Source organism: Pezoporus occidentalis, unplaced genomic scaffold, assembly GCF_034315485.1.
Source record: "Pezoporus occidentalis ecotype Australia unplaced genomic scaffold, CSIRO_AGI_Poc_V1 ctg27, whole genome shotgun sequence".
In the NCBI taxonomy this organism is placed as follows: Eukaryota; Metazoa; Chordata; class Aves; order Psittaciformes; family Psittacidae; genus Pezoporus; species Pezoporus occidentalis.
In genome coordinates this window covers 9,927,291-9,939,831 of record NW_026914611.1, presented here as the reverse complement: position 1 = coordinate 9,939,831, position 12,541 = coordinate 9,927,291, and the positions used below count along the sequence as shown (strand labels likewise).

Here is a 12,541-nt window from a genome sequence, read left to right as displayed (position 1 = left end):
AAAGACACGCTTGGATACTAAAATTTGAAATTTGAAAAAAAAAATTGCTTTGACAAGAAATTCTTTGTCAAGTAATTACTTTCTTTGTACAAACAAAACATCTGATCTGAAGCCATTTTGATATTTATTATTTCCAGAATTACAGATATTTTTTTACTGCTGATGTTCCAAGACCAAATGAGCCTACATGATCTATTTAAGCCAGTCTTTCAATTTCCTTGTAATTAAGACAAGACAGTTTTCTAAATGCTCTCAGGTTCATTAGATGTTCACACTAAAGCAAGTTTTGTCAGTAGAGCTGCTTTTAAGAAAGGTTTCCATGTGGCTTGTGCTTAAGTACTACTGAAACTATACTGAACTATCACCCCAAAAATAACATGGGGTTTGTAACTCTTTATTCAGTGAAACCAAACATAGCAGCTAGTAAAAATCAGCATTATTTTGTGCCTTTTTTTTTCCAAAATGGCAAAATTAGACAGAACTTTATGTAAATAAAATCCCATGCAATTAGAAATAGTGTGAAGTCTACCTTTCCAGCCCCATATGCATTCCACAGCATTGTTACTAAACACTTTGTAGTTGTTTTTTTCAGGTTGCAGTGGAAACTAAAAGCTTTGTGTTTTCACTTTCCTTATTCAGTTGTGGGTTCTTAGTCTTCTTGAAGAGTGAATTGACATACACCCCTGTTGGCCTTATAGCACCAATCCATTCTAAGTCAAAAGTCTGCTAATACTTTATTTTGCAGGGTAACTCTCTCACCAAAGCATATACTAACAAATTATCCTGCTCAGTCTTACTATAAAAGTGAAGGATGAAAACAACTTGGGTCAGCTTAATCCAAAAATGGGTGTAGATTTGTATAAGTTTATACCTAAAAACAGGTATCTATGCACTCACTTGGAAATGTATATCCAGACTTGAAATAAGTGAGAGCAAATTAGAAACTATCAGCAAACACCACTAGGATGCCCTACTGCAGAAAATGCATAATGTAAAATAAAAACACGCTATATAAATATGCATAGAAGGAACGTGCGAATGACACACCTCTGTTGCTGCAGATTTTGCCATCTGGAGATGTGCATCTTTTCTTGATCTCCCAGGGGGTGATGTCACACTGGAATTCACATTTATCTCCATGCCAACCAGCCTCACAGTAACAGTTTCCACAGTAACACTTTCCATGGCCTTAAGCCAAAACAAATTTTATACAGTGAGAAAGAGGCAAGTTTTTAAAAGGCATTAACAATTTAACTGTTTTTTGTTTTAAAAACTTTTAGCATTACACTCAGAATAGAAATAATTTATAGACTGTATATGTCTGCATAAAACAAGACAAAGGATATCTGAGTTATGCTTTTCCCCCAAGTCTATTTTAGAATAAGTTTTCATTTAATTACAGATTCAATTTAATCCATAAATAATAATAATCACTATTTTTATATTTGTAAGCTTAATTTTTGAAACCTTATAGGTAAATTTGGAAGACAGTAAATGTAATAGTTAAAATTTAAGATTTAAGCACAGTTTTAAATGTCAAGATAGGACAGACTTGCCCATCATACTTAGCATGTCTAAGAAAACACTGTGTGTTCTTGACTCGTCAGATAATTCCAGCAGAGGGACTTTGATTTAAAAGCTGTTTACATTGTATGTGGCTTCCCTTCTTACCTGTTAAGATCTTTGAGCATGGATAAACCAGTTCATGAAAAATAAGACATAGTAAAATGCACCTTTTAGATCTTCATTTAACAAACCACACATCTCTCCAAAAGATACTGGGGTCATCTGAGGCTTCATGAAACCAGCTTCTGAATATTTTGATCCACTAAGGTACTTCTGCCATGTGTTTCAATGACACAAAGCATTTAAATTAAGTAGCTGCAACTCTTACTTATCCTAAGGCAATAAATTAATTCTTTACTAGAAAGATCAAGTCAGGATCTCCTTTTTTCTCTCCAGGCATGTTAAGCTTAGTAGACCTGGTCATTTCCATCACAGTCTGGTCAACTTATATCCTTAACTGTCAAATTCAGACCTGGGGAAAATATTTTCATTTTTGTTTTGTTTTGGTTTTTGTTTTTAAAATTAATCATGGATTTTTCATTACAATTTTTTGGTCACATGTCAAAATATAACAGAAGATTAAAAAATAATTAGATAAATAAACAACAAAGTCTAAAATAATGTTTTTTACTAAAGGGATGTTCCTTAAGAAGGGATAAGAAATTAAAGGAAAAAAGGTGAAGAAGCAAATTAACTTGATCCACTGGCAGTTTTTGCAGATTAAAATATCACTACTTCAATCTTCACTCACTCTTGTGTAGTCCTCAAATAATTTTGAATTAAATGATATAATTTTCTACCTCTTGCTCTTGACTGAAAACAAAATCACTCCATTAGAGAAAGAAAAACAAAGTGCCTTGGATAAAAATTATCAATGTCAGAATTTAATTTCCTAGAAACCATGATATTTTATTAAAAATAAACTGCAACTTGATTGCAAAGTTTATGTAATCTCAAACAAAAAGTGACGCAGTCAACTGACTGATAAAAATCCGAGACTAGAAAAACTTGATACATTTTTGTAACTCTGCCTTACCTAATAATGGATTTACTTAAAAAATGCAATTCCCTTGTGCAAAGATTAAAATACATCCATATCTCAGCATGGCATTGTATGCTTTTCCAGGATGAAAACACAGGTCACAGCTGCAGCCTTTAGAAAACATGTGTGTAAATAGAAGCTTTTGTTTTTTCATTAGTTTGATACTCCTGAATTTGCTTTCTTTGAAGACCCATCTATACCTTCAAGGGCAATCAAGGGTATGTAGCAACTAAATGGGTGCTACACAAACTGGGAAAGTACAACAGAAACTGATTGCACTGATTAGGTTCACCTTGCCTGTGGACAGAGTATCCAGAGGCCAATCTAAGCAGAACCGGGTTTGAGCACTGTTTCTTTTTACTTCATAAATAAAACTAAGTGATTCCTGTGGTGGAAATTCTGTGGAAGGAGAGATGGTATTAAAGGCAGCATGTGGAGGGGAGAGAGAAGCAATAACCAAATAGGCATGTGGGATCTGCTTTTTCTGTGATGAAATTATATTCCTTTGACCTTCAGTTCATGTGGTGTCCATTTTTTCTGCATAAGGCTTGGTTCAGTGTGGGATCATAGAATCATAGAATGGTTTGGGATGGAAGGGACCTCAAAAGTTCACCTAGTTAGAACTCCCCTGCCCTGGGCAGGGACACTTTCCACTCAACCAGGGTACTCAAAGCCCTGTCCACCCTGCCATTGAACATTTGCAGGGATGGGGCATCCACAGGGCAACCTATGCCAGTGTCTCACCACCTTCACAGTAAAGAACTTCTTCCTAATGTCTAATCTAAATCTACCCTCTTTCAGTTTAAAGTCATTACCCCTTGTCCTATCACATACCCTTGTTAATACATATGGTTGTAGAATCGTAGAATCATAGAATCATAGAATAGTTAGGATTGGAAAGGACCTTAAGATCATCTAGTTCCAACCCCTCTGCCATGGGCAGGGACACCCCACACTAAACCATATCACCCAAGGCTCTGTCCAACCTGGGCTTGAGCACCACCAGAGATGGAGCATTCACAACTTCTCTGGGCAACCCATTCCAGTGCCTCACCACCCTCACAGGAAAGAACTTCCTCCTTATATCCAATCTAAACTTACCCTGTTTAAGTTTTAACCCCTTACCCCTTGTCCTTTCACTACAGTCCCTAATGAAGAGTCCCTCCCCAGCATCCTTATAGGCCCCCTTCATACACTGGAAGGCTGCTATAAGGTCTCCACGCAGCCTTCTCCAGGCTGAACGGCCCCAACTTTCTCAGCCTATCTTCATACGGGAGGTGCTCTAGACCCCCAATCATTCTCATGGCCCTCCTCTGGACTTGTTGCAACAGTTCCATGTCCTTTTTATGTTGAGGACACCAGAACTGCACGCAATACTCCAGGTGAGGTCTCACAAGAGCAGAGTAGAGGGGCAGGATCCCCTCCTTCTACCTGCTGGTCACGCCCCTTTTGATGCAGCCCAGGATACGGTTGGCTTTCTGGGCTGCAAGCACACCCTGAAGCCAGCTCATGTTCATTTTCTCATCGACCAGCACCCCCAAGTCCTTCTCCGCAGGGCTGCTCTGAATCTCTTCTCTGCCCAACCTGTAGCTGTGCCTGGGATTGCTCCGACCCAGGTGTAGGACCTTGCACTTGGCATGGTTAAACTTCATGAGGTTGGCATCAGCCCACCTCACAAGAGTGTCAAGGTCCCTCTGGATGGCATTCCTTCCCTCCAGAGTATCAACCGAACCACACAGCTTGGTGTCATCGGCAAACTTGCTGAGGGCGCACTCAATCCCACTGTCCATGTCAGCGACAAAGATGTTGAACAAGACCGGTCCCAACACCGATCCCTGAGGGACACCACTCGTTACTGGTCTCCAGCCGGACATTGAGCCATTGACCACAACTCTGTGTGTGGTCATCCAGCCAGTTCTTTATCCACTGAGTGGTCCATCCATCAAATTGATGTCTCTCCAATTTAGAGACAAGGATGTCGTGTGGGACAGTGTCCTGTAGCGTTCTGTTAGAAAGCAATGTGAAATCTAAGATTCACAGCCTATGTGCATAAGCTTTTCAGCTTACAACAACCTAACCAAGACAACACACCATTAGTTTATATTTACTTTAAAATGCTCCAAACCTTAAATAAGGCATCAGGCTTTTGTACTAATGAATCACATCCCTTAGAGACTTGAACCTAGCATCATTTTTGTCCTGTTTCATCAGAATACATGGTTATCTGCATACATAAAAAACTAGTTTTTTACAGAGGTGCATCTGGTCTGTTTTGGAATATGGTACCCCTGGATGAAACAAAGGGAAATAAGAGCTAAGGAAAACCTAACAATGTAAATCAGCATCCACACAGGTGTGGGAGGAAAAAAAAAAAATGGGCAAAAACAGCAGAAGGAGAATTTACTGGAACTAAATAAACAGTGAACTTTTACCATATTTGGTACCTTATGCAACAGTTGCAAGCAAATAAATATATACATGGCATAATTGGCACATAGAAATTATTACTTTACATTCATTTTATTTTAGGCAATTAGTGGAAATATTGTACTCCTGGATTTGGACTTCAGAAGACCATTTTTATTTACTCTCACTTAAAATCTCTACCTAATCCTATGCAACAAAAAAGTTCTTTTTCCCATCAAAGGAACTAAAATATATAGGATTTATTTTGTTCTCTGTGTATGGTTAAAGATAGATAAAGCTATTTTACACACGTACTCTCTCTATATATACATGCACACAGAGAGCAAGTACTGTCATCAGAGTATGAATAGTCTAAGAGCAGTTCTGAACCATCCAGTGTGCATACAGACACAGTATGCTTGTGCATAGCTTGAAAAATATCTATAGCAACTTCCATCTTAAGGACAAGCCTCCCTGGTAGTATCAGCAACAATATTTATAATTCCATAAGTGCTGTGCATTGCACAATATTAAATTGCCAGGTTCCTATCTTACAAAGAAATGAAAGCATAGTTTAAATTTCAGTTGCTTTTCTATATATCAGCAGATTTCACTCTATCTTATTATTTTGCCTTTGCTATCACAGTTCAAATTTTTCTTCGTTCATTCTTTTCCCTTTTTGTCTCCTGAATTGCTTCTGAGTTTTCATCCATATTTATTCTTGTTTTAAATTTTTGCTTCCTTGACAAAATTGCTAGTAATCTAATTTTCTTTTTTTTCTTTCATTTTTCTTTCTGTCCTCCACCTTGCTCTCATCTGTACTACAAAGCATTAACACTTCTTATATTCTACCAAAGACAAACACACTAAGCAAATTACCTTAGTGAATTACATTGTAAAATCCTTTTTGCAGTTCTTCCAAAAAGTGGAAGATGTCACAGGATTTCTTTGTTCTTTAACCTTCTACTTCAGCTCATTTCTGCACCTGAAATTCCCACTTACAATCTGCAAGCTAAATTCTTGCAAGTATTCAGTAGACATTTCATAGGTCTACACAATTAAATGATTTTATAACACCCTTCTTGCACTAAAGTACATACCTGTACAAATCTCTTCTGTCTCATCATCTATGCATTCTCTGTCATCGCATTCACAAAATTTACCATAGACAAGTCCATTTCCTTCTGAGTTTGCACATTTACACCTGCCACAGTGACATGTACCTGGAAATGTTTAAGACAGTACTCAACGACAGCAGTTTATGAAAAGATTCATTAGTCCATCAGAGATGGTATGCATTTTATTTGCGAGAAGGCTGAAATCTGAAGATCATCCAGATAAATAAAGACAGACACAGAAACAATCCATATCAACAGAAACCCAATCTTAGCTGCAAATATACTTCTGTATATTTTTCAGTTTGAAACATAATGCATGATAACATATAAAAGTCATAAATAAACATATTAAGGACTTACACGGTCAGAAAAAATAGAGAATATAGAGAATCTCAGTTTAGGTAGGATGGCCTAGTTGCTCTGACAAATGATTAGGAGCAGTTGAGTCAGAAAAGGTACATTTTAGGTGGATCTTGATTGGTTCGTGAAAAGGATTACAAGAAATGTTTAGCTGTGTGACAGTAGAAGACTGTTTTTGCAACAACTCATATAATCCCTCCCCATCTTTAATGGCAATTAAACAGAGTTCAGACCCCAAAGGCAATGTCAGCAGTATATTGAAAGGCAATCCCTTCAAGACAAAATATCTATGGCTACAGCTCATCAAAACTACCTCAAACTCCCTAGTCAGTCTCATTGGAATTCATGTCTTGTTTAATACCAGCAAAACCAAAAGCATTTACTCATCTCCTGACCTCACAAACACTCCTCTCTTAGCCACTCTTAGCAGTTGTTAGAATGGGGGCATTTCTAGCGAAGGAAAGAAAGAGGAAAAACGGGTCTTAACATTCTTGTTTAAGTACTTTAAAATTATTTATGTAAGTACTTTGACCAGAATGAACCATGCTTATTTTTGAGAGTCAGTTTAGGTGACGTTTAGGTGTTTAGAGAACAGAGAGATACCACATCAGAAAAGTGAAGATGGAAATACTTCATTAAAATGATTCAGCAGATCTTACACAACAGTTTTTAATAATTATTTTACAGCTTAAAAATGTCTTGGAAAAGTATATGCAAATGCCATTTCTGCCATTTCTGTGTTAATGCCCTTACTATAACCTTTTGATGGGCAAAATGCATGAAGCAGCTGTAGTTTCATCAACATAAAATAGCTATGGATAAACCAGGGTACTAAAGTAGGCATTCTGAATCAGTGAACATCATACGCACAGGAATAGGCCTATATGAAAATTAAGCATTTTAGTGTACATACAGTTATTTCTTAGTCTTTGGAAACACAGTCTAGAAAATTCCTAATTAGAAAAGAAATTACAGTGATTCTCAAAATAACACAGGGAGAACATTAAGCCATCAAAAGCAACAAAAGACCTCTTACCTGCACCAGAACAGATGATATCTTGAGAATTCTTGCACATTTCATTACTTTTTTTCCGTGTAAGGTTGCAAGTAGTTGGATACTGACAAGCTTCACCATACCAGCCTTCATCACATTTGCACTTCCCACAATCGCACTTCCCATGGCCTAGCAATGGAAAGAGTGTGTCAAGTCCTTATATTTTCTAATCCATCTTTTAAAATAGATTCCATCAATTATAGTCTTAAAGGAACATGATTAACGTAGTTCATATGCAATTAAAAATAGAAATGAATAAATATGATCTTAAATATGAGGAGACACCTGGAATCACCATGAGTTTGAAATCTAATGTATGTAATTTTGATAGATACATCTGAATTTTTATTTTATGAAAGAATACAGAACTAAATCATCCTGTATGGACAATGGGCTTTCTTACTACTTTCATCTCTTTCTCATTTCCATATTTGTTTACTGTTTACTATTATTAACACAACAAAACTGCATGAACAGAGATTCTATTCACCTCCTTTTTCCTCCTAGGAAAAAAACAGCTAGAATCTGCAGCCTGAGGACTCTGGATTAATGATTATGGTACAAACCCTGAAAAGGAGTGAGGAGTGGGCCAGCTATAGCAGCAAGCAGTAATTTCCTCATGCAGCAGCAGCTGTAGCTCCTTCCTCTACTAAGAGGCGTAAATCATTTTTCCCAGAGCCTCCCCTGGCTACTGGTTCTTCCAGCCTTCTCCCACCCACTTAAAGTCTACTTGGCTGCCGCTGCAAAACTGAATTTTGCCTTTAAACATTGACATGATATTGGCAATGTAGTGTATATTATGTGGGACTATATTTGCTTATGATTATTTGCTAAGTGTGAAATATCTTAAAGAACAATGCAGCTGCTCAATCTATTAGGTGATGTCATGCCAGCCTTCTATCATTTCAAGAACTCATTGCTTAAAAATTGTAATATACCTAATAGCGTCAATACTGATAAAAGTAAGGAAAGTTTGTTTATAAAACTTCTTTAGCTTTCTTGAAAAATACCCAAATATGCAAATGAATTGACAATTTACACTATTTATGTTGTACATTAAGTATCATGTTCCACACTAAATTCCAGGTGAAAATTTCTATCACATAAATCTTTAGCATTCCTTTACAATTTTAGTTAGCAAATGTGAAAACAAATGCAAATCTTTTAAAATAGAATATTTAATTAAAAAAAACTTGAATGTATATCTGATTGACAAATGATTCCCTTGCAATCACTAGATCTCAAAAATAGAATCTTATTGCAGTTTATTTTAAATGCGTCTGTTGCCTGCAGATAGAGTCAACTGCCTGAAAATACAAGCCCAATCTGATGCCAATAAGAAGGAATTAAAATAACTGTTGTAAATAGAAAATTTTAATGAGAAAAAGGAGTATCTTATGTTGCTCAGTAAAATTTTGTTTGCCTTCCAAGATGGTCATAAGACAAGATAAAATTCTTTAGCTGAAAAAAAGTAGTTCAAAACCATATTACAGAATCATGTTAGTTTGTGTTTTAAAACAAGATTTTCCACCTAAAAAATTGCTGAATAACTCTATTAGTAATGGACAATTATAAAACCCCCAAAACTAACTAAAAATGTCGGATATATAATAAAAACCTAATCTTGCCATTACTCTGCTTCACTGAAGGCAACAGCATAAGACATTCCAGAAAATGGTAGCTAAAATACCTAAAGACAAAGCATAACAATCTCCCTGTTTTCCTTCCTTAAAAGGAAGGAACTTACTATTATTAACACAATGACTTTGCATTCTTTATGTTAGGCACTTTTGTGATTTAACAGTTTGATGTCTGCTAGTGAAGAAAAGATGCTCTTATAAAAGGAAGACTGATATTCCCATTCTAAATGACAGAGTAAGGCAGAAGAACTCCTGTTTAGTACTGGTGGTCCAACAGCAATAACCTCTCTCAGTTAGAGATCCACTAATCTAACATATGGTGCATAGAGGAAAAAAAATAATTTCACTTAAGATTCATACAGCCTGCTTAAAGAAAATGAAAAAAAAGACTTCCATAAGACTAGTCATACAGAGCAGATTTTTGGCTTTATTTAACAAGAAAATACAAAAAAAATAAATTAAACTGAGAGAAATAATGGAAGATCTCCTGCATGAAACTGAAAGCAACTATAAGGAATTTAATTAATATAAATTTGTAAGATTGTATGAATAATTTTGACCTTGATCATGCTCTTAAAATGTCGTAATTTTCCCAACTGGTTAAATAATTTTTTAATCTTAAAGCAATGAGAACATTCTGCCCCAAAATTTGTGTAAGACTATATTGGAGTGTAGAAGGCCATAAACTGCCTGCATTAGCTTGCATAATTCACTGTATTTTCCCTGTCATGTAGATAATACAGTAGAACTGCATGTCAGTTTGACATAGTAATCTCTTCTTGCTTATCTCCCACATTGACATGTACCTATGTTATGGTCTTCTTCATGGCAAAAATAGTGATGTGATGAACTGTAGAGCAAGTATCTGATAAGCTGTAAGCAAATTAGAGAGGGTACAAAGGGTTTTCAGTTCCTTTCAGATAGCTTTGCATAGGATCCCTTTTATTGTATATTCATTTCTGCATGATTTAGAAAGCAAATAATATTATGAAATAGTAAATAAAGAGTAAAGAGCACTGTGAGAACTGTGAGGTGATACTGTAACTTCACAGAAAATCAATTCTACCAATGAGGCTTAGACACAGTTATCTGAGGATGTGACACGTAACATGAGAAAAGCGAGCTACAAAACCCTACTAAATAGTTCATCAAGAGAGCTATCTCAGAGTGATGACACATTCATTCATTCGTTTTAAAAAATGGCTGTAAAATGAATAAATGCCACACATAAATAAATAAGATTTTTACTTCAAAAAATCAGAAAATAAGAAAATCAGAGGACAATTGAGTCTTAAAATTGCTGGACTCAAGGAAGTATTAGAATTCCTTCAAGAAAAAGTCTGTGGCTGTGGGCCGTGAAAAACTTGCAGCTTCAAACACATGGAGAATCTTTTACAGCAAAGCATGCCATTTCTACCTAGATGAGCAGTCACCTCAGAGAGTATATCTGGCGTACGCAGAAAGCTTGTAGGGTGGAAAATTAAACCAATATGCAAGGAAAACTGTCAGATGTCAGAAAATAGATGGAGAAAGCAAGAACAGAAAATGTTAGGCAGGGTCAGATCTTGCAAATATGCAAGTACTAAAATGTACTTTCATCATCCAAATAAAAAGAAAATAGGAAAAAGAGTGTCTTCACCAAGCAGCAAAATGCAGTTAAGATTAAAGGCAATTTACAGACAGTCAAAAACAAAATTAATATGGGGATGTTGACTACAGCAGCAAATGCAGTGTGGCTAATGATACACTCTGTGGAAATGAAAATTACTCATCTAAGATGAGAACAAAACAAAGACATAAAACTGTTTTTAAGGAAGTGTCTAGACCAGAAGGGCAAGACCCCATAATCTGCATTCAAGAGTACTTACAATATTCACACATGAAAGGTCAGTTTAATAACAAAGTATTTTAATGAATACATCAGACTGGCAATCAAATGTCTGAAAAATAACAAAACTAATTTTTTTTTTTCTTTTAAGAAAAAGGGATGTGCATGACCCAGACAATATCAAAACAAGTGACTGTAACCTCATGAGCTGTGCAAGGGTTTGAAACAAATTATGAAGCATTGCATAGATAGAGACACTGAGGTAATGAAAAATGAAAAATATAGCAAGTAACAAATTTATCCCAAAATATACTATCATTATGCCAAATTAACCTAGCATCTCTCTTTATAGATAACTGCTAATTTAAGAAAAGGAACACAAGAAATGTAGCTGATAAGATCTTATGTATTGGACACAATGCCACTTAGGAAAAAAAGATAAAAAAAATCACAACTTCGTTTAAGAGAAGGAAACATTAGGACCAAAAGGAATTTTACTCTGATAGATTACTGGTGATGTTTCAAAGGATGGGTTAGGGACTAAATCTGTTTTTTACTGATACTGATACAAAAATTCAGAGTATGCTAACATCATTGGTCAATGACACAAACCCATAAGCCCTCAGTAGAAAGATGAAGATGGAAAATTATGCAGAATGAACTGGACTGAGAATCTGAAGGACTGAGGCAATAAAAGTGAATTGAATCTTGAAATACAAAATATAGGATCACACACCAAGGACAAGGAAAGGACACCATAGGCTAAGGCCTCCCCAGATGGAAAGAAAAAGAGCCTGAGTGTGCATTCATGTCAGCCCTGGAAAGATGGTGTGACTAAGCCCGAGATGCACCTGTTCAGTACATACCAGTAGGTACAGAAAATGCATTTGAAATGTTAGACACAGTGTAAAATGGGCATGGGCCCAGTTTATCCTGGAAAATTACCATTGGGCCTCTAAACCTTAGAAGAATGCGTCAAGTTTTTGAGGGAAAACACCTGTAGAATTTTAGCCACTTACAACATTGCAATAGGTTAGGAATTAAAATGTCAGCTGAAAGATGACCTCAATCATTTGGATCTGATCACATGCCTTTCATAGAATTATAAAATGATTTGGGTTGGAAAGGACCTTTAGATCATCTAGTTCCAACACCCCTGCCATGGGCAGGGACATCACACACTAAACCATGTCACCCAAGACTGTCCAGCCTGGCCTTGAACACTGCCAGGGATGGAGCATTTACTTCTTTGGGCAACCCATTCCAGTGCCTCACCACCCTCACAGTAAAGAATTTCCTCCTTATATCCAATCTAAACTTCCCCTGTTCAAGTTTTAACCCATTACCTTTTGTCCTATCACTACAGTCCCTAACGAAGAGTCCCTCCCCAGCATCCCTATAGGCCCCCTTCAGATACTGGAAGGTTGCTATGAGGTCTCCACACAACTCTTAGGCTCTTAACTTCATTCTAAGTGCATTCTAAAAATGTTTTCCTACAACATGTTTGCATAACTATAGGTCCAAGAG

General features: G+C 36.3%; 1 protein-coding gene across 1 annotated transcript in view; it reads right to left on the bottom strand.

Moving 5' to 3' along the window:
* The window catches only part of ITGBL1 (integrin subunit beta like 1), a 141,102-nt gene that overhangs the window by 69,254 nt on the left and 59,307 nt on the right, over window positions 1-12,541 (bottom strand). The window contains exons 3-5 of the mRNA XM_062624690.1: window positions 7,529-7,675; window positions 6,115-6,237; window positions 1,048-1,188 (exon numbers count right to left, since the gene is read on the bottom strand). Of these exons, the coding sequence (XP_062480674.1) occupies window positions 1,048-1,188; window positions 6,115-6,237; window positions 7,529-7,675 (411 nt within the window). The remainder of the gene's footprint in view (window positions 1-1,047; window positions 1,189-6,114; window positions 6,238-7,528; window positions 7,676-12,541) is intronic.